Source organism: Aotus nancymaae, unplaced genomic scaffold (assembly GCF_030222135.1).
Source record: "Aotus nancymaae isolate 86718 unplaced genomic scaffold, 86718_ANA_hifiasm-v0.15.2.pri h1tg000064l_1, whole genome shotgun sequence".
Taxonomy (NCBI): Eukaryota; Metazoa; Chordata; class Mammalia; order Primates; family Aotidae; genus Aotus; species Aotus nancymaae.
This window is the reverse complement of record NW_026988479.1, coordinates 28702344-28729616: the sequence shown is the minus strand read 5'-3', so window position 1 is coordinate 28729616 and position 27273 is coordinate 28702344. Positions and strand designations below refer to the sequence as shown.

Here is a 27273-nt window from a genome sequence, read left to right as displayed (position 1 = left end):
CACTCCCTAGAGTTTTGCATGCTCCAAGTTTGGATGCTAAAGGATTTCTTTTCTACCCACAGGTATCCTGATCCTGAGCTTTACCCATCACTTTTAGGTGTAAAACTGTCCAGAAAAATCACTAACATAGTCTGTTATTGATTTCTTCCAGACCCTTGAGAAAAGCCACAATCATTGGTAATCTAACAGAATCACAGTATCTCACGGTTGCAAAACACTGCAGACATTATCTCATAGGAGCCTCTATGTGAAGAGAAACCCTTCTACACCCCATACCCCATGAGATCATCCTGCTTCCATCTCAGAACCAGTTATCAATAATTCTTATAAAGCTAAGTAGTTAAGATAGGGTAATATCCTGGCAAAGATAGACAACTATGTCAACAGAACAGAATCAAGAGTCCAAACACAGACCCGCATGTATTTGGTAACTGATTTATGTGAAAGGGGTATACAGTAGGAAGAAAGGATGACCTTAAAATAAATCATGCAAGTTCAATAGGATATCTATGTACCAAGAAATAAATAAATTAACAAAAACCTTGACTCCCCATCTCTCACATATCTATAGAACACATAGATCTAAAAGTTAAAGGTAAAGCTGAAACTTTCAGAAGAAACTAAAAGAATATTGTTACGACTTTGAGGTAGGTAAAAACTTCTTAAGCAAGACACAAAAAGTACTAGCCATAAAGAAAAATAATCTTGCTAAACTGGACTACATTAAAGTTATGTATTTCTGTTCAACATGACACACTGCCAAGACAGTGAAAAGATAAGCCACAGAATAGGAGATATTAACAATACATACAAATAAAAAAGGATTTATGTCAAGGCTATGTGAAGAATAATTGTACAACAATAAGAAAAGAATAGATAACCTAACAGAAAAGCAACCAAGAGACTTACAAAGGTTGTTTATTATAAGAGAGAATAGCTACCCAAATGGCCAACAAATATAAAAGAAGTACTAGCCGCCAGGAAATGCAAATTAAAACCATAATGTGATCCTACAACTCATCTACTTGCTAAAATGAAAAAGGCGAATGTGGAGCAACTGGAACTCATATACATTGCTGATGAGTCTAAATCTGTACAGCTCCTTCTGAAAACAGTTTGATAGAATCTACAATAGGAAAATATATATAACTTGACCCAGGAATTCCACTTCTAGTTATACATCCAACAGAAATACACATACCAAAAGACTTTTACAAGAATCTTCACAGCAGCCCTATTTATAATGGCCTTACACTGGGAACAACCCAAATGTTCATCTGGAAAGAATGAATAAATAAATTGTGGTATATCCACAAAATGGAATACTATAAAATAATGAGAATGAATGAACTACAACTATATGTGATACATGGATGAAGGTCACATATAATATTGGGCAAAAACAGCCAGATGTAAAAAATAGACACAATATGATTCTACTTAGTAGATTCAAAAACAGCTCAATTCATAAAACTGATCTATGGCATCAGAAATCAGGGGAGTGGTTACTCTTGTCATGGGAGGAGTGTGAAGAAGGAGACAAAAAGAATTGCCCGAGATTTTTGATACCGTCTATTTCTTAATTTAGGGCTGATTACATAGGCATTTACACGAATAATTTTTCTAAAAATTAATTGGGCTGTATATTTATAATTTGTGCCTTACTTATTTGTGTGTTGTATCTTAAAAACATTTATAAAAATAAAATAAATTGTTGTCAAATGGGGAATATATGGGGGAACCTCACTTTTACCTAAACCTTTGTTTGCTCAACGTGTTATTTTAAATTTAAGAGGAAAGAGTCCATTGAGTAAAAAAAGAGGTTGAAGTTAAATAAAAACAAGCATCATCATAAATATGAATCTGCTTTAAGCAAGAAAATTCCTTTTTCCCTCTCTGAATTTAGTTGTAACATATATGGTAAAACGTAAGAGCCCTTAGCTTACTAGGGAAGCCTGATATATTTTCTTCTGGTTTAACCATGTGTCTCCCTCCCCTTTCTCCCACCCCAGTAAGATGGAGATGAGGTCTGACTTTCTACCAATGTCCGCCTTGCCCATCTGGGTTATCCATGGATGGCACTTGGGTCCGAGGATACACCTGAACTTTGTCGGTTCACTGTTTCATGTATGTTAGTCTTATCTTCCCAGGCTATACATGTCATAGAAGCAAGGACATAGTGTTCCTTATTTCTATGTATTCTTCATGATACTAAGGAGAATATGGAACTGACCACAGGGGCTCAGGAAATACTTTCCATTGTGGAATGCCAGATGATTCAAGCTGTGAAACCTGAGACCTGAGAAGAAAAGTGACTTGCCCACTGGCACATGGCCACAGTTGCATCTTCTGACTCCTGTCCTTGTCCAGCAAGGCTCTCTACACAGCCTTCATAAGGAAACACACACCATGCCCCATTAATTCTTTTCCTCTTGGCCTTACTTCTCAGATGGATAGGCAAAGGCATAGCAACTCAATGTTGCTAACTTTAATTGTTCTGTCCTGCTGACTACACTAGTGAACATTGCCTAAACATGGAGACTCTGGGCTGTGGGATGGAGGAGCAGTATAGATAGTCGCAAAAAGACAGAGGCAGTGACTGGACCTATTTTAGTGTTCAGACCTGTTGAAGGGTTTTCTGTGGCAAAATAAGAAGGTACCAAGCACTAGTATTCCTCCTGTCTCTTCATTTGCCTTCAAGGATTATGACGATGTTCTAGGTCCTACATAACCTGAAAGCTGTTGAAGTGTAAACATTAATCTTACAAAATTGCTTATTGCTTGTTAAGAGTCACTTGGGCTATTTTCAACAAAAATGCTTCATCCAATCCTGGATTATAAAATGCTCAATGCTAACTTTACTGGCTATGTGAACTTCCTCCACCTTGGTTTCCCAAAGTATAATATAAGATGATGAGATTAGAAACTATATGTATTTTAAGACCCTATTCTATAGATTCATTAAGGATCTAATATCTTGATTAATTAGCTTAAAAATAATCACTGGTGTCTATTGTGAACACAAAATATTAATAAGCACTGACTACATGGAATATTAATAATAATTGACTATAAATGTCATATAGTTCTCTATTTGGAGACAGAGAGAGAGAGAGAGCACATGCCTTTTATTGAGCACTTACTACATGTCAGCACCATGCTAAGTCCTTTAAATACCTTATTCTATTTAATCTTCATAATGATTCCAAAGGTATACTCTTTATTCTACAAACAATGTGTGGCAGATTGTATTTTCCAAAGATGGTCACAGTACCCCTACCCCCTCCATTCCACATCTTCTTACAATGCGAAGCTGACCCTTCTCTAACTGAAACCTGGAATCTATGTTCCTTCTCTTTTGATCTGGTTGGGGTTGTTACTGTGGCAGACGTCACACTATGTCACTTTTGAGGGTAGATTATGAAAGCTTGTTCTTGGAACCCAGCCATTGTGCTGTGAGGAAGCCCACGGAGGAGCCAGGGGATGGCACATGTAGGTGTTCAGGCCAAAAGCCTTGGCTGCCAGACACATAAAGGAGGGAATGAGCCCTCAGATGATTCCTTACCCCAGCTGTCACGTCATTCACAGCCTTCTAGATTTTCCATCCAAGACCCCAGATACAAGCAGATAAAAGTCATCGTATGGTGCCCCTTTTTAAATTTCCTGACCCATGAAATCCATGAGCTGCATAAAATGGCTGTTATTCTTTGTCATGAGTTTGGAGTGGTTTGTTATACAGCAATAGTGGTAGAGACTCTGACATGCAAGGCTAGTTTGGGGCGGTTTGTTATACAGCAATAGTGGTAAAGACTGACATGCAAACCAGAATCGCACAGAAAATTAGTGTAAGAGGCGGAACTAAACCAAAACCTAACTCCAGAGCCCATGCTCTTAGCTGCTCTGCTGAGAAAGTCCTGCATATTTACGATTCCTGCAAAGCCAAAATCCGTCACTCTGAGATGTTAAAATAAAAATGATCCTAATGCTGACCTCAAAGAAACAAAACCAGGTGCCCAGGAGTGCAGAAATGGACTTGTGGACAGTCTGGTTTGGTAGGGAAGGGTCATTGCCAGAGAAATGAGTAACACTAGCAAAGTGGACAAGTGCGTGGATCCAGTTCCTACCTAAGAACTGAGCTGAGAAATAACCCTGGGATGGGATGAGTGATGCTGCCAATATCCTCCAGTCATAACACTGCAGCTGGCAGCCTTCCTCCTCCTGCTGGAAACAGCCTCTGGACTTTCCTCTGGCCGGAGGTAGACCAGCAGCACAGCCAGAAAAAGAGATGCCTGTCAGTGAGTCTCAGAAAGCTCTTAACAGAGAATAAATGATTGGTGGGGGGGCCAGGGACAGGGTGGAAAGGAAATGAGGTGATTAACATAATGGAAGGGAAAAAAGATTTTTGAGTCTCTGGTATGTACTAGGTACTAGGGCTCTGTTTGCTCATGTATTCTTATAATGATCCTGCGATATTGGTATGAATGGCCTTTTTTTCAAATTTGAGGAAACTGAGGCTCAATGGTGAACTTATAGGCTCAAGTCTGAAAGCTTAGTAGCTGGTGGAGTTAGGATCCAAATGCAGGTCTGTCGGACTAATGGGATCCTTGGCCTAAAAACAGCCATCTCCCCTTCTTTGCTTGACTCATCCCCCTGACCCCTTTGTCTTACCGGTATACCGGTATTTCCTCCTGTAAGTCTTGCTCAATCCCGTGAGACCAGCCCAAGTTTCTCCCTTTCCATAAGCCAGCCCAGATCATTTTAGTCCTCAGTGATCTTTCTCTCTTCTCTACCTATTGACTATTAACCCCACTTTTGGGAATTATTCAAATGCATGTTTTGCTTTATTATTTACTTTGGTTCTTCTACTGCGTCACAAACTTAGAAGTCTGAACTCCTTTCTTGCTTTTTTAAGTCTACCATAATGCTTAGTTAGCCTTGTGCCTAATGCAAGGTTTAGATCTCAGGTGGTGCTCAATTTAGAATACTGGAGTGATGACTCCTGTCTTGTATCTTGTATCTGTAGAAATACATGCCCGCAGTAGCCAGAACCAAAACAAAGCAAACTCCCTCTCTACTGATTCTTTTTTCCATTCCCAAAATGAGACATAAAAGGGAAAATGAATCCCAAGGGTGTCCCCAGTCAGGAAGACATTTTTCTAACAATCCCTTCTACCTGCCATTCAGGAGATAAATGACTTGGCAGCAGCAGTGGCCAGTGGGTCCACAAGCGCCCAGCCAGGACCCTTTGAATTCCAGAAGTTAGAATGTGGCTGGCAAAATTCCATCCATAGTGGACTAAGTCTTAACACCAATCAACAAAGGTGCTCCACAGGAAGTTGAGAGCTACTTCCTGGAGCTTTTCCTAATGGCAGCTGAAGAACTGGTCCAACATTACCTATTTTACATTCTGTGTTTTCTCTTTCTTTCTTTTTTCCTCCCTCCCTTCTTTTTTTTCCTTCCCTTTCCTTCCTTCCTTTGTTTCTTTTTCTTTCTTCTTTCTTTCTTTCTTTCTTTCTTTCTTTCTTTCTTTCTTTCTTTCTTTCTTTCTTTCTTTCTTTCTTTCTTTCTTTCTCTTTCTTCCTTCCTTCCTTTCTTTCTCTCTTTCTTTCTTTCCTTCTTTTTCAGAGTCTTGATCTGTCGCGAGTGCAGTGGTACTATCTTGGCTCACTGCAACCTCCGCTCCCTGGCTTCAAGCAATTCTGTTGCCTCAGCCTTCCAAGTAGCTGGGACTACCGGCTAATTTTTTATATTTTAGTAGAGACGGAGTTTCACCATGTTGGCCAGGATGGTCTCAATTGCTTGACCTCATGATCCTCCTGCCTCAGCCTCCCAAAGTGCTGGGATTACAGGCATGAGCCACTGTGCCTGGCTCACCCTGCGTGTTTCTAAGGTGACACTTTAATAACCTCATAGCAGGATACAGGGCCCCAAAGTCATGGTATTGGGTTTATTATTAAGCTTGGTGAGCTCTGAGTCCTTGGCCAATGAATGCCTAGAAAGGATCTTGATTGACAGGTACCATGGCTCAACCCACCTTGTTGAGCCATGGTAGTTGTCAGTCAAGATCCTTCCTAGGTATTCATTGGTATCGGCTCCTTCCTTACATGTCTACCTATCTGCCTCAGTGCCTTTGCACATGATCATCCCCCAGCAGGGATTCCCTCATTTCTCTTTGCTTCTGTAGAAAAATCTTATTTCATTTTTTAAGGCACCATTTGATGCTTCCCAGAAGTCTCTGTTCACCTTAGCCCACACTAATTTTTCCTTTCTCTGAAAAACTCTACCACTGATTCTATGAACTACGTGTAACAAAGGGTTTTGTGCAACCCTTGGTTACACATTCCCCTAGTTCCTGTGTTCCAGAGAGGCAGCATGGGGCAGTGAAAAGAGCCTATAATTTGGATCAGCAGGACCATAATCCACGACTTCCTGGTACTCTACGACTTCCTGAAGATCTCTACAAAGTAGCACAGGCATTCTTTTTCATCCTCCTCAACAGCTGCGTCCTGCTCCTTTGAATGATGGGCTGGCCTTTCTTTCACCAGCTTTCTACTGATGGACACTAAGCCATCTCCTGCTTTTTAAAACAGTGAAATAAGTGTCTTTATGAACACATCTTATCACATTTGCATGACCATTTCCATAGGATAAATGGAATTTACCCATAGAATAAATAGATTCCAGATCTTTCTCACAGTCACAATTTTAAGGCCATTTCTGATTCTATTTCCTCATTTTCTCCCCATTTATCCTTCCTACTTAAAGTGCTACAGTTAACAACACGCCCTCTCCAGCTTTGGCTGTGACTATGGTATGTCCCACAGTCCCTTCCCAGCTGAAGCTGACTTTCCAAAGTGGCACCAGTTACATTTTTGCTCTTATCTCTCTCTCACCATCTCCCTCACTCCAGCTGGGCAGGCTGCACCTGATCTTGGTGGGGGAAAAATGTACTGCTGGGTGCTCACCTCTGCTCCCTCAGGAGACAGCTCTTAAAGACAAAGATACTGTTAGAAATAATAAAAATTTAATAACAATTCAAAGCAAGGCCCATTAAAAAAAACCAGAGTTAGGGAGCCCTATAAAGGCTCCCCACCAACTTTCTAAAAAATTATAATAATCGCCGGGAGCCCTAAGGAAACTTCAGAAGATTTCTGGTCTGGAAGACAGCTGTGTGTCAAGGATAAATCTTGAGTGTCAGACTCAGACAGACACAGATTATGATCTCAGCCCTGCTAGGTACCCACATGCAGGTGAATTAATCTCTCTGAGCCCCAGTTTTCTCATCACAAAATGGTGTTGATATACCAGGCAGAGTTGTCAAGAAGATTAGCAGTAACATGATCTAACGCTTATCAGAGTGCCTGACACATAGTAGGTACAACACATGAAAGAAAGAAATTTTTGCTACTATTTTTTAGCAGAGAGATCAGAGCTTTCCTGAATATTGGGGTAGCTGGCAACATTAGGATGACAAGGTAACTTTATTTTCTGATTCCTTTAATTTCTTTGTCTCCAGTTCTTCCCACTTCTTCTCCAAATCCATTCAGAGACCGTGACTGAGTCGTCCTCTGTTGCACAGGTAGTTAGTGACAGCTAGAAATTCTTTCCATTAGCTTATTTTCTCTTCATTAAATGAAAAATAGGACATAGTCCTTAGAAAGCTACTGTGAAGATGGACATTCAACAGACGTATGTTGAGTATTTAGAATACACAACCTCTCATGTCAGGTTTTGAATGAGTTGTAGAAATGAGTTAATCAGTCTCAATAAGGAACAGACATGGTAACTATAGTGCAGGGCTGAAGATTTAAGATGCCCTCAGAGAGGTGTAGGTGACAGCGACAGTGGCAACAGCAGCAATAACAGCATGTACTGTGTGCCACCCCTGTGCAAGGCAAATGCTTTCCGTGAATCATGTCATTTTATCCTCAAAATATCTCATTTGAGGTAGGTCTTATTATTTTTCCTATTTTCCAGAAGAGGAAACTGGGTGTGGGAAAGTTGTTTTCCCAAGCTTACACAACTAGTAAGTGGTAGAGTCAGAATTCAATTCCAGCCAATCCTGCTACAGGGTTCAAGCTTATAACTATGACTGTAAAGCACAGATTCAGGGGAGTAATTGGGGTTGGTTGCGGGAGAGTGAGAAGGCAACATTTACAAATGGGGAAGGAGTGGAGCAGGAAAGGTAGGAAAGGTCACTCCAAGCAGAGGGAACAGCAAAGGCATAATGAGAGCATGGAGCTGGGGAGACAGAATGAGCACAACTTAGCTTGGCTGGAGCCTTGGCTAAGCTGGGAATTGTAAGGCGGTGAGCCTTAGATGGGGAGTTAAGGACATTCTAGAGTCCATCTTACTCCCATTTTGAAGCGGAGAAAGTGAGACACACAGAAAGAAAAAGTGACTTATCCAGTGGGTTAGTAGTAGCTCAGATTGAGCTTCTTTTTAAGCTCCTTTACCACCTCCTCCAACCCTTGTGACAACAGCTGGTCCTACTTCTGCCTTTGGGTGGGACTCCAGTCTGCTTTAGCCGGCACTGTGCCTCCTTATTTTGAGGCCCTTTCTCTTTAAGCCACTAGATGCAAACAGTGACTGTCATCAGTTAGGTTTGTGGTTTCTGTGTTAGTGCCCTTGACACCATTTATTCTCTGCTGGGTATCTTGGACTTAATTCACCTATTATCTCCGTTGGACATAGCTAAAGGTAAAAGCGTAGGTAAGTAGTGCAGCGAAAATGACTCATTCACCACAGTTGGATGGTGGTACCTAACTCATATTCAGAACCATCAGGCTCCCTGTAGGGGTTTCAGCATACTTTCCTCATCAATTCAATTAATTATGCGTTCATTTTTTTTTCTGTCTAGAACTCAGTACTTCTCAGCAGATGAACAATTGGGTTTCTTGGTCACAGATGCTATATTTCCAGTGAGGTTTAACAAAAAAAAAAAAAAAAAAAAAAGAAAAGGCAAGAGGTCCTCTCTGGGAAAATGTGGAACCTACGAAGATGTAGCTAGCCATAAATAGGTTTCTCTGGATACAGAAATGTAGGGATTGTCTTTCTTCTAGTGCAGCCACCACTTATGGCCTGGATTTTCCAAAGTATATGAAAGGAAAGAAAAACACAGCAATCAGACTTCATACTTGGAATCAAAAATGGAGGGGAAAAGGAGAAAAATTCCCTTAAAGATATTTATAAATAAGATATGCCAAGTGTGTCTAAATGCAGTAAGTATATACAACGGTGGTTTTATTCCTTATCGTTCTTTTAGGGCTCTCAAACTGGTGGTGCACAAGCTGAATCTAGGCACGTTTTTGTTTGGTCTGCATGGGGTTCCCATGGCAATGACTGTCCAGAGCTGAGGTGGGGGCTGTGCTCTCTAGCTGACACATGCATGTGCAGTTCACCACAGCCCCCAGCTGACTTCTACTCTTATGCTACTGAACTTACATTAATTATCTGTGTGATTTTGGCTATGTGCCTTCCCCTCCTTGTAAGCCAGAATCCTCGCCTATCAAATTGGGATGACCGTGTTAACCACATTTTTATTTTGTTTATTGCCTGCCTCTTCTCTCTGGAATGCAAGCTCCAGGAGAGCAGGAGCTTTTGTCTGCTTTGTTCTTCGATGTCTCTCACAGTACCCTGAACAATGTTTGTCAAATAACATTTTCTAAAGAAACACTTGATGAATAAACAAATGAATAATTGGTCCTAAACATCCATTTCAGCTCTGGGAAAAACTTTCTGAAAATTTGCCTATTGTGATTTTGGAGAGAAAAAAAATCTCTCCCTCAATTAAACTGTTCAAAGTCTAAACTTCCAGAACAATCTAGAGAGAGCAATTATGCTTCTCCCTTGCTGATGGCTAGAACTGCTGGCTGAGACACAGAAAATGACGGTTTCATTAGCATATCCAGTGAAGGCTTTTATTCTCCTGTCACCGCACTCATTTTAACACTTCCATGCTGCTTTTGGAGCTTGTGAAACCTCTACTCGCCTTCTCAAAGCTCTGTAAAACTGCTCAGTAGCAGAGCCTGGTTCTGGGTCTTACCATCAGGTAGCGGAATATTAAAATGGGAAAGGTAGGAGCCATTGATCTGGATTTCCACACCCCATCCCCCATGATGGGGGCCACCCCCACACAGTCCATGCACACTTCACACCTGCCATGACTTCAGAACCACCTCACCTGGGCCAGTTCCTTTGTGTTCGTGTTGCTTGCTAATGGAGAGGGAAAAAAAGTTAAGGGGGAACTACCCTGGTGAAACCCTTGGTGAAGTCCTCCTGATGGCTTAGGTCATCAGGACAGCTAGGCCCCTGCTTTAAAGGCCACAGTCAAGCTCCTGTGCAAAGGGCCTCACTCACCCAGCAAGTAACATACTATAGGGTAGTGAGCCAGGCAGACCCTGGCCTCCATGTTTACAGCTTTTGACTGGCATCATTTCTAGCTGCCCTACGGGCCTTGATTTCTGTAAGCTGACTTTCCTGGACAGCATTCTAGATCAACGACTTCCAAACTTTAATGCCCATCAGCCCTGGGGCAGAAGTGGGTGGGGAGGCTTGTGAAACATATAGAACTTTCTCTCCAACTGCAAAGTTTCAAGTTCTAGAGAACTGAAGTGAAGTCTGTGAACCTCCATTTGGACAAACATCCAAGGTGATTCTGATGCAGAGGGTCCCAGCAGAAACCCTCCTTCTTGGTCTCAAGACCCAGATTATCTAGCGCACATTTCCTGCCCATCATTTTTGACCCATCCTTGTGACACATTTCCTCGTAGAGATGAACCTGTGGTCTAAGTGAGGTTTGCATTTTCAAAATGAGAAATGTTTCATGATTTCAGGCTGCTTTCATCAACTTGCCTCAATATTTATTCTCAGATTCTTTCTCTTCCCCACAATACTCCAATGACATAAACATGAGTAAGAGAAATGGGTGTGCACAGCTTTTGCTGGGAGGGGAGGACAGAGAGCAGGAGGTGGAAAGGGGAAGGTTTCTCATGGACTCTCAGTGCTAGAGGCATACTGGTTGCTATGGAACTTGTGTGTGAATGCAAAGGTCAGGCTGTCACTGGTTATTGGCTTGGGCTGTCCTCCATCTTCCCATGGTGAGTCAGTTAAAAGGCCCTCAACAAGTAAGTTAGTGGAGGGGGAGGTTATGATATCCGGCTCCAGGAGATCTCCAAAGCACCATCAATCCCCAGCCTGAGACTTCTTCTCCTGAGAGTAATTATCTTCACCAGGTGGAGACAATTATTACACATTCCAATACAGTCTATGATCAAGAATAAAAGAGAGAATTCTGGAAGCTAAAGTTATAATTTCCCATTATCCTCTATTCCCCTGACACCCTCTAACCTCCTTTCATTCTCCTTACTAAGGTCTCCTGAACCCAGAAAAATATTGATGCCATGGAGAAGCCACTGGGGAAGTGGGGCCGCGGGTGTAATAAGCTAAAAAAACTCACTGTCAGTTCATCTGAAGGCAATGGAGCTTCAGGCTGAGACTGCATGGTAGGGTAGCACTGGATTGGGCACCAACCAGTCATAGGTTTGCCTAGGCGATCTTAGAAAAAATGTCTTTCCTCCCCTCTCTGGCCTCAGTTTCCTCATGTGTAACATGGGGTAGGTAAACTAGAGCATCCTATTGATCCTGCTCAGAGCTAATGGTCCCTAGCACTGTGGTTCCATGTTTTGCAAATGCTTTCTTCCTCTTGGACTCACCCTTGAATCCTCCCCCTCCTCATCCTTATAGATCCAATCCATCAGCAAGTCTTGTCAATTCTAGTCTCAGAGTGAACCATAAATCCATGTCGATGACCATCATTATAATTTCCATCACTGTAATTTCCCCAGGATGGCTGTGAGAGCCTCTTGCTTGGTTCCTCTGCTTCCACTCTGGACTCTTCTCTGCCCCAATTCATTTTCCTCATAGCTCCCCAGAGAGGTATTTTAGCATGCAAATCAATCCTTCCCTCACTTAAAACCCTCCAATGGCCTTCCAGTGCATTTAAAATAAAACATCAAATTTATACTGTGACCACAGGGCCCTGCACGGGCCTCTGCCTCTTCCTCCAATAATATCTCAAATTCCTGTTCTCTTCATTCACTGTAGGCCAGACACACTGGTCATTCCTCCAGTCCTTGAGAGCACTAAACTCTTTTCCACCTGGGAACCTTTGCACATGGCTATTTATGCCCCTTAGCTCTATACAAGTCTAGCTCCTTCTTACACATCAGCTCCTCAGAGAAACCTTCTCAGAACACTCTAAATAAGGCTTGTTTAATTCTACTTCTTGTATTATCTATTGCAGAAGCAGGTTCATTTTATTCATAGCACATCCCAACTTACACATTCATGATTGTTTAATATCTCTTATATCACTAGCTCCTTGAAGCAAAGGCTTCTGCCCCTTACACTCCATCATCAATATATCTTCATATCCTCAGCACCTAAAACCATGCCCTGCACATCGTAGGCAGTTAGCAATATCTGGTGAATAAATCAATGATCTTGACCACACAAATGGGGAAATGGACCAGAAAAGAAAGTTGAGGGAACTAAAGATAAATTTTGTCTGTGATGATTTTTTATTCCTTCTTTAATATGCTCTTTCTCAAAATCTAAAATATCTATTAAAAATGGGCCTTTGGGGTGGGCACAGTCGCTCACGTCTGTAATCTCAGCACTTCAGGAGGCAGAGGTAGGCAGATCACTTGGGTTCAGGAGTTCAAGACCAGCCTGGGCAGCATAGGAAAACTTCATCTCTACAAAAAATACAAAAATTAGCTAGGCGTGGTGGTGTGTGACCGTAGTTCCAGCTACTTGAGAGGTTGAGGTGGGACGATGGCTTGAGCCAACAAGGTCAAGCCTGCTAAAGACTGAGCTGAGATCGCACCACTACACTCCAGCCTGGATGACTGAGTAAAACAAACAAAAAGTTTTTTTAGACAAGAATCAGGCCTAAAAGTGAATTTATGGGTCCCTTTTTAATCTCACCATCAACCTAATTAAAAAAATAAATTTTAATCTGTGATAATAGCTGAAGTGATTTTTAACTTTCACTGTTAACTATGTTAACAGTGAAAATAGGTTATACAAAACCAATGTATTGAATATACATCTCAAAGGGTGGGTGGAGGAGTCTTTAAAGCATTTCAATAGCATTCGCTGGCATACACCATTGACTGTGCTAATTCCAGATTATTTTTATCTATTCATGGTGCTAGCACAGAAAACATTGACTTTAGGCACAGTGGCCAATACTGCCAGCTGATTCCCCCAATATCAATTCCTACCCTGCCTACTCTAGAAGCAGGAAAAACTAAATTCTTGCCTTCTCAGCCGCTCTTGCCACTAGAAATAATCATGGCCACTGTCCTGGCCAATGAGAAAGAAGCAGACATCTGTGTGCGGTGGAGAGTATTTTGTTAAGCTTTTGTTCTTCTGATCCAAAAGACAGAAATAGAAGGCAACACTTTTTTTTCCTTCATGCTGTTTGAACATGGACACAATATTTGGGAACTGCCATCTTGTGAACAAGAAAAGGCCACGATAATTGCAGAACAGCCAATCTGGATTTCACCAGGCCACAAGCCACTACCTGCTACCACTTTTCTTATATGTGAGAAGGATACCCCTCTTTACTGGGTTATCTTTACCATTTCACTATGGTCAGATTTTATTGTTATTTGCAGACAACTATACTTGGCCACATTTTGTTGGTTTTTTGGTTACTGGACATTAACATCAACTTTGAAGAGATTAGAAAGAGTTAAAGCTACTTGTGGATAAGTACGGGTATATGCGATTCAGATGAAACTTATTTCTAAATTAGTAAGCAGCAAGAACAGTTAGTTGAAGCTCATTTGGAAGGATGTTTGATGAACGCCAGCTCTAAAAGCCCCTTCTACTGTAGCACCCAGAGTTACCCACAGTGTCTACCATAGTGCTGTGCATATCAGAAGGTCATGAAACGTATTGACTTCATCAGGAAATACATAAACAACAACACAAAAGTTTCTATTGCTATTGGTGTTTTCATTGTCTTCTTTTTGATCAATGTCTTAGCATCCTTGTCTTTTTGTCTGGTTTAAGGTAAGATGAAGTATATGTCTCTTCTCTTCTACATAATTTCCAAGAAACATTTTGATACATTCTCACTCTTAAGGGAGATTTTACAGGCTCCTAACTCTGGGATTGACCAAGGTTGGCTTGATAAAAACAAGTCCATCTCAAGCTGATTAATGTCCTAACTTACTCCGGAAGTTCACTCTTGTATCTGTCAGACCCTTCAGCCAAAGTCACCAACCCTTTCCCCTAGTTCCTATGAGGAGGAGCCTCGGGAATCCAGATATTGCTGGTCTCTGGAATAAACCACTGGCTATTTTTGCTTTGTTCACAGACTTCCCAAGAAGAAGGTACTAGGCTTTCAAATCAGTGAGAACAGTGGCATAGTTTCTTCCAGTGAAGTTTAGACAAAATCCAATTAAAAAAATCAATAACATAATAAAAAATAGCATCCAGTTATAGTGCTTTCTGTCTGAAGGCTGGGTACTGTGTTACAGGTTCTATACGTATCAATTTCTTTTAAACTTTCCAACAACATTTGAGGTAGGAACTGTTGTTTCCATTTTATTAATGAAAAACAGGCATAGAGTGGAGTTGTTTTATTAGAATCAGGGAGGAGAGACGCTGGGTATGTTGTTCAGTCTCATCTTCACCTCAGTGTCAACTCCTACGATACCCTAGTGGAACCGTCAGAAATCCAGAAAGCACAGTTTGAAAATCCTCTTGCAGCCAGAAGTCACAAACTCAAACACCTTCCGGGGCCAGCTGAGTAACACAGGAACAAAGAAGGTCAGGTTGGGGTTGGAGTGAACTGTGAATGCATGTACCCATTCAAGAGGGCAACTACCATTCAGTTTTCCACAACCATTGCCAAATTCTGTACAGATTAAACAAAACACACACGCCTGACAGGAGATTCAGTTTATGGACCACAAGACTGAAACCTCTGGAGGAATGGTGGGGAGAAAGAAAACACACCCTAAGATCACACCATAAAGGTGCTGTGAAGAGAGGAGATGCTCACTGATGAAATAAAGGCAAAAAAACAAGTTCATGGGTCTTTTCTGACAAATGCATGTTGTGATGGCCCTACATTATACTGACTAGTTAGGAATTGTTTCTTCCCGCTGTTTATCCCCTGGCCCAATTTATTTTTAAGCAAGCCCTTCCCCTGCTTGGTTCTCTCTACTCTTCACCATGTGTTTGCCAGTATTGGCCAAGCAGCCAGTCTCACACCTCCTCTCCCACGCACCCCCCCACCCCCCACTGTCTTCTTATTTAAAGAAAAACAAGATTATAATGAATGATAAGAATTTCTAAGTCATACAGCAGGCAAAATAAGTCCTGAGGGAAGCTTGCTAGAAAGATTTTACTCCATTGCCGCTTAGGAATATCGATCCTCATTGACACTGAAATGCAAAACGTAGACAGTTGGTAAAGATGCCTCTAGCACACGTCTGCGAGACTTTGATATTATGCACTTATGCCTCCAGATTTATCCATGGAAGCCAAATTCTGAGCCATGACTCCCTGTAGACTTTTGGAATTTGGTGATCTAAGAGAGTGCTTACTGGCAAAACAGTTCATAGGCATTAAGCAACTGTAAAAGGAAACAGAGTCGGTGCTTATTTATCGGCAAATTGGTGGGGATTTGTGGCATGAACATCCAGAATATAGTCAGAAGAACATTGCACATAAAGACAGGAGGTCAATAAATGTGGAACTTGGTCTAGACTGGCAGCTTTCCAACCCTTCACCCCTCTCTCCTGTCCACGCTTTCTCCTTTCTTAGCTTCAGTCACTATTTTTTCAAAATAAATTGTATTCACAAGTCCAACACATAAAACAGACAAAAATGGAGCTATGGAGCTATTCTGGTTCTATGTGGGGGACTGAAACCCAACCGATTTGGTTACCTGAGTACTTTCAATGTGATAGCTGAGGCACCTCTGAGAAATTTCTTTTTCTTTTTTTTTTTTTTTTTGAGATCAAGTCTCACTTTGTCCCCCAGTCTGGAGTGCAGTGGCATGATGTTGGCTCACTGCAACATTTGCCTCCTGGGTTCAAGTGGGATTGACTTGTATGCCTCAACCTCCCGAGTAGCTGGGATTACAAGTGCCTGTCACCACATCTGGCTAATTTTTTTGTGTGTTTTTACTAGAGACAGGGTTTCACCATGTTGGCCAGGCTGGTCTCGAACTCCTGACCTCAAGTGATCCATGTGCCTCAGCCTCTCAAAGTGAAATTCCATTTTTTTAATCACAAGAAACAAATTTACATCATCACTGGAACTAGATTATTTCCAGGGTCTTTCTCAGAACCAAAGAAAATGAAAACCTTTTTCTCTTTAAGATGAAGAAGCCAACATCTACTAGGATGAGGTGACTTTCAGAGGGCCACATAAAGAGCCCATGTGCTAGAGCCAGTGTTAGAATTCACTCATGATCTAGTGCTCTTCCCACCATGCAGAAATAGTAAAGGATAGTGTTTTGAATCTCAATTCACTTGCCTACTAGCTGCGTAACATTGGCAAGATAGTCAACATTTCTGTGGTTCCTCATTTGTAAAAAGAGACATAATGGGAGTACCACCTTATGTTCCTGTAAGAACTCAATGAGAAAGGCATGCACAGGACTCAGAACCTTGCTTGACATTTGGTAGGTGCTCTGTAAGTGTTAGTTGTACCACACAATGCTCCCTTCCTTCCTCTGCACCTTTCAGCTACAACATATCAGTCATAATTATGCCTATTCATCTTGACAGAGCACATCAACCAGACAGCAGACAGAGATGGCCCAGCCACAAGATGATCCCGATAATCCACAGCATGCAATGGACAGTTGACTGTAGAGAATAGTTGAAAAACTGAATACAATGGAGCCTGGAAGTAATTCACCTCTTTAATTTGTAGTTTTTTTTTTTTAAACCATAGCATTAGGCAAAGGGGTTGAGAAGAGCTGACTGACCTGGGAGAAATGTCACATCCTTGCTGCATGAAGGCTCCCAGGGAGAACCACAAACTGTTGAATATCCCAAACTCATTGGACTGGTCACTGGTTGTCTGGTCCCGTCCTTCCTCAAACTCTTCACTGTGCCATTCATAGGGACTGAAGCGGCTGACCAGGAAGAGGACGACACTCACTCCAATGTAGGCAAAAACAATGCACATCCAAATCTCATAAGCCAAAGGATCAAGGAAGGAGAAGACGCCTGGCTTGGATTTCTGTGGTTTTTTAATCATGATGGAGATCCCCAAGCTCATAAATGGTTTGGAGAAATCTATAACTTCTTCCCGGACCAAAGTGATAGTTAAGGGAGCCACAGCCACATCTGCTCTCTGAAAAAACAGAAAAGAAAAGAAAAGAAAAACGCAGATGAGCTCAGCAGCTCTTTTTGTTCTCTTGTTTGTCTTCATATTGTGACTATTCTTTTGTGTCTGAAAGGATATGAGAGAGAGAAAGACCCTTCAAAGTTCAACCCCTCCTACTCTATAAAATATTTATGATGAATGGATGATCAGCTCAATATCTTACGAGATGTTTTCTAATTATTTGACACTTCTACATGTTAGAGGCATCTGCCTCATACTACAAGAAGGAACCTGTTGTGATATCTATTGTTTTTGCCTGCCCAGCAGCCCCACCCCCTTCTTCCGGCAGGAGAACCATTCCTGCCCCACTCTCAGTCCTGCAGGTTGGAATGGGGCTGATCGCTCTGGCTACATGGGGAAGCAGGTGACTCTGGTCCTGGCCAATCCATGTACTTCACTCTCCTGGCCAGAATAATTCATTCAGGTATTACATAGGAGTCAAATGGGTTTAGTGAGAATTAGCCCTGAGAGCCAGAGCTGAGAGTATAGGGGATGACCCCTAATGTCATAATTTGGGCCACTGTAAATTCAGGTACTACCCTGGATTCCCTAGGAGCTCGTATCAATACATCCTTCTGTATTGACACAGAGAAATCTAAGAACATGAGCCAATGCTTCAGTTTGTCTAAACCAGTTTGAATTGGGTTTCTTTTCCCTGCAACCAAGATAGTCCTGAGTGAAGGCAAATTTAACTCAACAGACATTTATTGAACACTTATTATGTCCAATCTCCAGGCTGAAAGTTGTAGTTAGACTATGGTCCCCACACTCAGGAAATTACAAATTAGTAGGAAATATCCCACATAATTTTCCATTCTACATGGTGGAAGGGAAATATGTTATCCAAGATATATAGAGTGCTACTGGCGACCAGGGAGGGATTCATTCTGGCTGTGGAGATAAGGGACAGCATTATGGAAGAGGTGGCATATAAAGTGGGCATTGAAAGAGGAGTAGGTTTTTGACAGGTTGCTCTGGCACAGAACAGCATTCCAGGAGGAGGGAACCATGGGAATAACAGCCTGTGATGAAAAGGTAAAGTAGCATTGTACCCATTTTCTTCTTCAGGAAGAAGCCTAAGAAATACATAGGTAATACAGTTTTAAAATTTCAAATTCAGCATGTAGATAAACATAAAAAAGTTGCAAGAAATATTCATCCTGAGGCACCCAGCACATGGAATCACCAGCCATGCCTTGCTCTCCTGTCTTTCCTACCTCTCTCTAATGGCAGAAGCACTGGTATCTACTCAATAGAAATCTACTGCTCCTGTTGGCCCGAGATCAAGAGATCCTGGAGACCTAAGTTTCCATGGACAGATGTCATAGCATTCATTTCTGAGACGAGAGACATGCCCATGCAGGTCTGTTCAAGGCAAATGGCTTTCTCTTATGCTGTACAACAGCCCAGATATGAAGCTGGTGACAGATGCTGTGCAGATCAGGGCCCTGCCCACCCACCACCTGGCTGTTGCTTAGAGATTTCCTCTGGTTATTTTCATTGTCTGGGATTACTGAGAAGGTGCTTTAAGTGGAATAGAAAGCCTGACTTCAGAATGAACTAAGTTCTCACTTATAGAAAGAAACTTTCCATTAATCAATGTGAAGTCAGGTGTAAATTTCATAGTAATTCTGTTTTTTTTTCCTTAATGCCCACTGCATAAATCTTGATATTTTTTACAAACACAAGATAGTACAGAGGAGAAGGTATTTACTTTTTTCTCTGTAACCTCACAGAAAAAGAATGGGGAAGAAAAGTAATCGAAATGACTTGGAGGGATTGACCACAAGTTATTCAAAAGGGAGGTGGATGAAGACCAGCTCTGAAAGGGGTAAATAATATTCCATGGATTTGTTGTTTGATGCTTCCTAATGTGATTTAATAAGAGATCATAGACTGGAAAATCACTGATACATACATATATTTTTTGAGACAATGTCTTGGTCTATTGCTCAGGCTGGAGTACAGTGGTGTGATCTAGGCTCACTACAACCTCTGTCTCCTGGGTTCAAGCAATGATCATGCCTCAGCCTCCTGAGTAGTTGGGATTACAGGCATGTGCCACAATGCCTGGCTAATTTTTATATTTTTAGAAGAGGTTTTACCATGTTGCCCAGGCTGGTCTCAAACTCCTGGCCTCAAGTGATCTGCCTGCCTTGGCCTCCCAAAGGGCTGGGATTACAGGTGTGAGCCACCGCACCTGGCCTGTTCCATATTGCCTTAATGCTTAATTCATTTTTAGTTCAAAAATTTGTTCAGTAGAACATTATTTCTGGAAGATTGGTTAATAACATGAAAATAAACATGTTTGGGGCAGGACTTCCTAGGACCATCAGAGGACCACAGTGCACTGAGAATTTTCAAGAAGGGTAAGTAGAATGTGGCATTTTCAGGATTATTTGGCTATGGGTCATTCATCTTCCTAAGCATCAAGAGGTACCCATGCATGTAGGATACACACATACTGGGAGATGCTAAGTTCAGATACTTCATTTTACAGTTAAGAAACTCAGATCTAGAGAGGGAAGATGGTTTGCACAAAGCAGGAGAATTTTAGCTTGGTTAATATTGGCTGAGAGGCCTCAGAAGTTGATTTCCACCACCAACAACTGAGGTTATCACTGGAGCTTCACAGGGTAGTGGAGGGCAGAGTGGATCTCAGACCGGGCTGCTCTTCTCTGCAGCTCGCTGATTATGTAGCCTCAAATGAAACAGTTGTCTTTTTCAATATCAATTTCTTCTTTTTAAAAACAGGCATAATAATTCTTGTTTTACCAATTTCACAGGCTTGTTTGGTGAGGGTCAAGATAATTCAAAATACATGAGAGTACTGTGAAGTGAGAGGACTCAAAATTATTTTCTTAAACTGACATCTTAGGACAATGGCTCTCCAACTTGAGTGTGCAGCAGAATCACCAGGAGGGCTTTTAAAGACACACACACCAGAGTTTCTAGATTCAGTGGGCCTGGGGTGAGATGTGGGAATTTACATTTCTAATAGGTTCCCAGGTGACGCTAATGCTGCTGGTCCAGAGACCATAGCCCTCTCTAGAATCACTGACTTAGGAGATCCCAAAACAAAATGTGTGATGTCTAGAAACTATCCTGGGAAAACAGCATGTAGTTTTTATGTGGTAGAAAAAAGCAAAAAGTGAATAATACTATCAGAAATGGAGATCTGCTCTAAGCCAGGCACTGCATAGATGAATATTCCCCATCACGGTATGTAGTAAAGAATTCACGTTGTTTCACAGGGTTGGCCCCAGAGAAGTCATGCAGCCAGCAAGTTGACAGAGTTGGAACTCAAATCCAGGTGTCTGTCTGCAAAGCTCACTCTCTTTCTACTTCACCAAGACAAAGGACAGACAGGAAAGACAGCTGTGAAGGAGACACCAAGATATACCATGTGAGGAGCAGAAAATTCATTTGCAGCATATGGCATCTGCAAGTGCAGACATTTGCTGTTCTCTCGGTTAATATTGGCTTTACTGCCTGGCATGTGGATGGTGTGATTTCTACAGAGGCAGTATGTCCCAGTGTGGAGTACAAAAGCCAGAGCTGCATGTTCTGACTCTGCTTTCACTAGCTGTGTTTCATTTGCCAAATTATCTAACCTAGAGGGCCTCAGTGTCCTCATCTATAAAATGTAAACAATAATCTTACCCACCTCATGGAGCTGATATGTAGAGTAAATGAAAGAATGTGAGTAAAGTATTTAGCATAGCACCTGGGACATGCTCTGTGATGAAATGTGGCTACTATCATTGTTGATGAGAACAAGAGGGAGCAAAAGGAAGATAAGAGAGACCCAGATTGACTGAGCTATTTAAAAAGGCACAGAAAGAATAAATTTGGAGGCCTCCAAATGAATTTTTCCTGATCTCTCTTGTGGCTGGTGTTTGAGAGATATTTCTCCAAATCACTCGGTTCTCCCCCAAGGGAACAGAAAAGGGAAGCCAATCTAAAAAGAAAGGCTGAGCATCCGACTGGGGCCATCACAGAGTCTTCAGAATACAGCTTTTACTGGGAAGAGGGCCAGGCCTGATGAGGAGGAGGCTATTGGGGCAGGGCTGGCTGCTGGGGCACCCATAGATAACTCCAGCTGGCCTGAGCCCTGCTGTGCCAGTGACTCACCACTGGCTGTGTTGGATACTGGGGGTGATCCTGGCATTGTTCTACACACACTGCAGACTTTTTACCAAGCAAACCACATTACATGAGGTGAAGGTGAAGATAAATGCTGGAGAAGGTGAAAAGTGCACAGCAGTTGCCATGGGAATGACCTTAAGAGCCTGATGGGAGTTCCCATGGAAACCAGCCTCCAGATGCAGCATGTACCATCCAGGTCTCTACCTTTTGTCCCTGGAGTTTCCCAAAGTGAGAGGCAGTAAAGGGAATAAGAAAGGGGAGAAGTACATCCCATTCCCCAACTCAATAACCACCTTCACGGGTCATCTCAAAAGCCAACTCCCTGAGGAAGATTTCCTTTATTCCATCTTTTTCTTCTTGGAATTCCCTTTGTATGTCTCTCATGGCCATCATGACTCCTCTTGCCCTGATATGAAACAAGAAGATTTATCATCCTCCTTTATCAGAAGGACAATGGCTGCTTGTCCTTATGAGCACTTAACATTGACCCGGGGCTTGGCACATGCTTTATTTTCTGTGAGTGAAGCTGTGGTGGTTCCTTTCCTGCACAAGGCAGCTGGAGGCTTCTTCCATTGCCTTTTGGTGTCTCTCTACTCAAATACCTTCATGATCTCCCAATGCCCACTGAAATTCACACTCTTCCTCTTGTTATTTTTTACTAAAACGTATCCCCCACTACTCTTCAACCCAAGTCCACAACAAAAACCATGTGTTTTCTCATTCTCCTCTCACACCTTACTTATTTCCACCACCATCCTATTGTTTATGCTTTAAAAATTCCTGGGCTGCTTTTCTCTCATCTGTTTTTAATTTTTTATTTTTTGAGACAAAGTTTCACTTCTGTTGCTCAGGCTGCAGTGCAATGGCATGAGATCTTGCCTCACTGCAACCTCCACCTCGTGGGTTCAAGCAATTCTCCTGCCTCAGCCTCCCAAGTAGCTGGGATTACACCATGCCCAGTTAATTTTTGTATTTTTAGTAGAGATGGGGTTTCACCATGCTGGCCAGGCTAGTCTCAAACTCCTGACCTCAGGTGATCCACCCGCCTCGACCTCCCAATGTGCTGGAATTACAGGCATGAGCCACCACTCTTGGCCTCTCTGTCTGTTTAAATATGGCCATTTTTCAAGTTTCACATCCCCACTGAGGGCTGGACAAACTCGAGTTAGCCCCTAGCTGAGCCATACAATGTAGACTTTTTATTCTATACTACCTTTTACTATTCTCTTGCATTGTCTTTTCTAGCCCATAAAATGTTAAAAGATGGGGTCTTTTCTACCTCATAAAGTATTAAGCAAAAGATCAAATCTTTTGCTTCTCCATTCCCTAAATGCTTAAAACAATGTGGGGCATTCAGCAGCTTTTCAGAAGTGCTGTAATTTATTGTTATAGCAATTGCACATGGAGTTATTTCAAGTGTGGAGAGCATTATAAAGATAAAATAGACCTACCCCTGTTATACAGATAACTATTATATAAAGCAGGGCAAGCCATTAAAAAAACCAGCATCTAAATTCTAAAGCGGAAGGTGAGAACAATTAAAAGGGACGTTCATACCTATTATGAGAAAAAGAAACAACACCCTGAAAAAAGTACTATTCGATATGGATTTTGAAGGAGTAGGATTTTAGGGGTGGAGAATGGAAGGGATTACTCTAGGGAACAGAGTAAGTGAGGAGCATTTGGTTGAACTGGAAATTTCATGAGAGGGCAATGAAACTAGAAAGTCAAGTGACTAGAAAGTTAAGTTGGATCCAAATGCATTTAATATCAGACAATAAATTGATACTGAGAGAGCCAAAAGTGGCTTTTTGTAGGCAACTCTGCAGCCTGCCCCAAGAACATTGAACTTGGAGCTACGCCGTCACCTGTGTTGGACAACAATCAAATAAAGTTACAAGACGTTGAGTGGGAGGGATTGAGGGAGCTGGGACCAGTAACCTGAATAAAGAGTGTCTTAAGAAATTGGATTTTGGATGACTCATCTGTTCAGAAGCAACAACACTCAATTACAGGGTTTCATAGTGTTCTGTGGGCAGGGCCACCCAACCACCAAATGATTTCCTGTCAAACCCTCTGCCTCCGCTCTCTAATATCCCTCTCTGCAGTGAACTTACTCCATAGACCAGCTCTCCCACCATGCCATTCCAGGCCTTCGTGTCAGGGTCTCGGGCTCCGTATTTCCCATCACTGACGATCTCCAGACGGTAGGAGTAGCCCACGTGCTTGGCAATCTCTGCTGCCAGCTCTACACAGTAGCCCTCATAGCGGTCATTGCCCTCAAACTGATTGGCATTCTTCTTGAGCATCACATAAGGATCTTCCTGGAAGAGAAATGGGGAGTTAGGAGAATGTGGGTTATGGGTTCACCCATATGTAGGGAGGACTTTGGCATGGCATAATATCACATTTGGTTAACACTGGGGAAGGCTCTCTAGCCCCTAAATCCACTTCCTAAATTTCTTCACTCCCTATCCCATTACAAGCTTCTTGGGTTAAGGAAGCAAACTTTGTTAAAATAAGAACATTTCATCACTGAGATATGGTGTACAGCTTTTCAAATTATGTTCCAGGAGATCTGTATTTTTTGGAAATACCTCTGGGGTCATCTTGAAGGGGAAACAGACCCTAAACAGGCTCCAGATTTCTCATGATCAGTCACTGAAAATTATAGCATCTTCACTTATAGCTACTTTATGTCCTGGACTTCAGGTGACTTTCTTTGAAAATGGCTTCCACTGAGGGAGGATGGATGAAAACCAGCACAATTTAGTCTCACTCTCATGTTTTAACTATGGGAAAGCTGGCTCAAGAGAAGGTAAGTGGCTTACCCAAGGGTACAAAGGATGAGAGAGTGAAACTAAGAGATACATAATGAAAACTCAGAGCCCCTCATTTTTAGGGCATTCCCTTTCTGACTTGCTGCTTTCATCTGTTGCAGTTTTGGCCAGAAGAAAGACCAGCTTTCAGTCCTGATGGAAAACCCTTGTGATGGTCTCGCCTGAATCCAAGGTAACCTTGATGAAGGACTGAGTACTCACTAGGATGGTTGTGACGATGTATGTTCTATTCTGAACACTTGAATTATCGCCCCCAGCTTGGGCATCGGTGGCTGCAGGGACAAACTTATCATCTTCATTCCAGTAACCGATCTGTTAATGAGAAGAAGGTGGAGATGTCAGGTGGGCCAGGCTCCTCTGAACTGGCCTGCTCTGGGCTACCCAGTCAATACCAGACAGAAAAGTAAGGAGCTCAGCCATCACACCATGCAGAATTGGACACGCTGAGATCTAAAATATTGATGAACAGAAACAATAAGAAGCATGATGCTTTTCAGGTGCTCCCAGTTTTGCCCTCAGGGAAAATCCCCACTATAATTGGTTCAGCTTGGAAACTGCCCCCTCAGAAGGATAAGGGCTTAACTGTTTACAGCTGGACTGCTTGGTTTAACACAGGTCAGGACCATGGGATTTAATTCCTTGCAGTTGTTCACAGGGCCAAACCCCTCTTTCCCCCATGCTTACTAACCCTGCCCTTTGGTGAGCTCATTCTGAACTATATTTGGGATCATATAATTTAAACATTATATTCTTTTACTTTATTTTTAGGTTAACTGTATTTTTCCATCTAGATTTAAATTCCTAGGATGGTTATTTATCATTTTTTAAAATTTCTTTTGTTTCCAAGTATAAACTATTATAATACTGAGTACATAGGAGTGCGTAAAATTATGGTTGACAATATTAATTTTTCAAATTTGAGGTTATTTATACTAATTCATTTTCCAAGGTCTTTCAACAAATATTAATTGAATTGCTCCTGTGTGCAAGGCTCTGAGCTAAAACATTAATGTTGTTTGTTGTGAGGCAGGGTTCACAAGATGCAAAGAAGTCTGGGAGATAGGCTTCACTCTGAGAACATCTCTGGTCTACCATGGGAAGGCATGACCCACACATACACATGGTGGCAGAAGTGACAAGTGAGTGGGCCTAATGAGTTCAGAGAAGCAAACCACCACGTGTGGGATCTTAGGCAGGGAAAAATGCAACAGGAAGAATCAGGGCTTATGATCATAAGAGATGAATGGCTGGACCAAAACCCTTCAGGTTAGGGAGAATATGAGCCAATATATGAAGACAGGAATCTTCCCAGTTGTTTAAGTTTTGTGGGTTCTGGGTGGAAAATGGAGTTAGCCCAAAAGGGCAGTAAGTATCTGGGTATAGGTAGCAGATGGCTTTGAAGGCCAGGCTGAACAGTGTAGACTATACCTCAAGGCAACAGGGTGTCATGGAAGGTTTGGAAACAGCAGGGTGACATGAATAACACACACACACACACACACACACACACACACACCCCCCCCAAAGCTATACCTCCTATACCTATCTCTCTTTATCTCCCTATCTCTATCATTAATCTTTATCTGCTTTAGACAATTGTGTTTTGTTTTGTGATCATTCTGCTGGCTTTAGATATAAAGGAAAAAAGGAAAGGGAACTAAAAGTGCATATGCAGAGGGATGAACAGGTCTATCAACAGTCAGAACTGAGCGCAGGCTCACAGAAACTGAGGCACTTGCCAAATGGTCAGCTGAAATGTCACCTTCACCTTGATGTCTTTCCCAGTTCCTTCAGTTGGAAACAAATAGTTTTTCCTGTAATCTTGCAGCCATTAACAGCAATAATTGCCAGCAGTGATGATGCTCTTGCTATATCAGAGGCTAAGTGTTCATCAGTTTTCATGCCGTTTTGTCTGGCTTAGCGGAGCGTGTTAACTTGTCTAAGGTGAAGCAGCTGGAAAGTGGTTGAGCTTGTCCTGGAACCCTGACAACCTCTCTCCAGAGGCTGCGTTTAGCCACTATGTTTTTCTTCCTAAGAAAGGACTGGGCTCTGGACTTGAAACCATATTAGTTACCATTTATTGAATGCTTGCATTACTGGGACTTTTTAAAGTGCTTTTGATGTTTTAACTCCTTTCATCCTCACAAAACCTGCAAAGTGGATAGTTAATTATCCTTTCAATTTTAAAGGTGAAGAAAGTGAGATGTGGAGAGTGAAGTAACTTTCCCAAGGCCACAGGGGAGCCATGGAGCCAAGATCTGAGCCAGGGAGACCAACTCCAGGGCCGTGCCCCCTCCATGCAGTGAGCTGCCAGACAACCCTGAGTGCCTTGTGTATGTTCCCATCAGTGCCCTGGGTCTAGCTGTTTGTGCATCTGTCCCCATCTCTCCATGGTGCTTTCAAGACTGAAATAAATATGCTTGTTCCAGGGTTCCTGTCTTAGTCCAGCACATCTTTTCCCAGAGAAGCAGCTCAGGCAATGTTTGTAGAGAGAATGAACGCATCTAAGCAGCAGTCACCCAGCATGGACATGGTGCACCCTATTGATGGTGAGAGAGCTTGGAGGTCTGATGGGGACCTTGTATCTCAGGATACTGCATGGAGGTTTACCTTCAGTGCAGGCATGTGTATGATATTCCCTGTGAGGGATGCTGTTAGTCGATGTGGAAGGAGACATTGCTTTCTAATGAATGAAGAACCAGAAACTCGTGTTTCTAGAATGTCAGAACTGGAAGGGGACTGAAGAATCATTTTGTTCAACTTCTTTCCTTTCTCACAAGGAGTAGCAGAGGCTCAGAGACCACAGGATTTGCTCAAGGCAGTGTGGTCTCACTTCCCTCACTTTTGCAAGGGC

General features: G+C 42.1%; 1 protein-coding gene across 4 annotated transcripts in view; it reads right to left on the bottom strand.

Moving 5' to 3' along the window:
- Positions 1-27273, bottom strand: part of GRIA1 (glutamate ionotropic receptor AMPA type subunit 1) — a 320067-nt gene that overhangs the window by 79313 nt on the left and 213481 nt on the right. For all 4 annotated transcript variants that reach the window (XM_064366541.1, XM_012460388.3, XM_012459679.3 and 1 more), the window contains exons 9-11: positions 24621-24731; positions 23697-23903; positions 17027-17397 (exon numbers count right to left, since the gene is read on the bottom strand). In XM_064366541.1, the coding sequence (XP_064222611.1) occupies positions 17027-17397; positions 23697-23903; positions 24621-24731 (689 nt within the window). The remainder of the gene's footprint in view (positions 1-17026; positions 17398-23696; positions 23904-24620; positions 24732-27273) is intronic.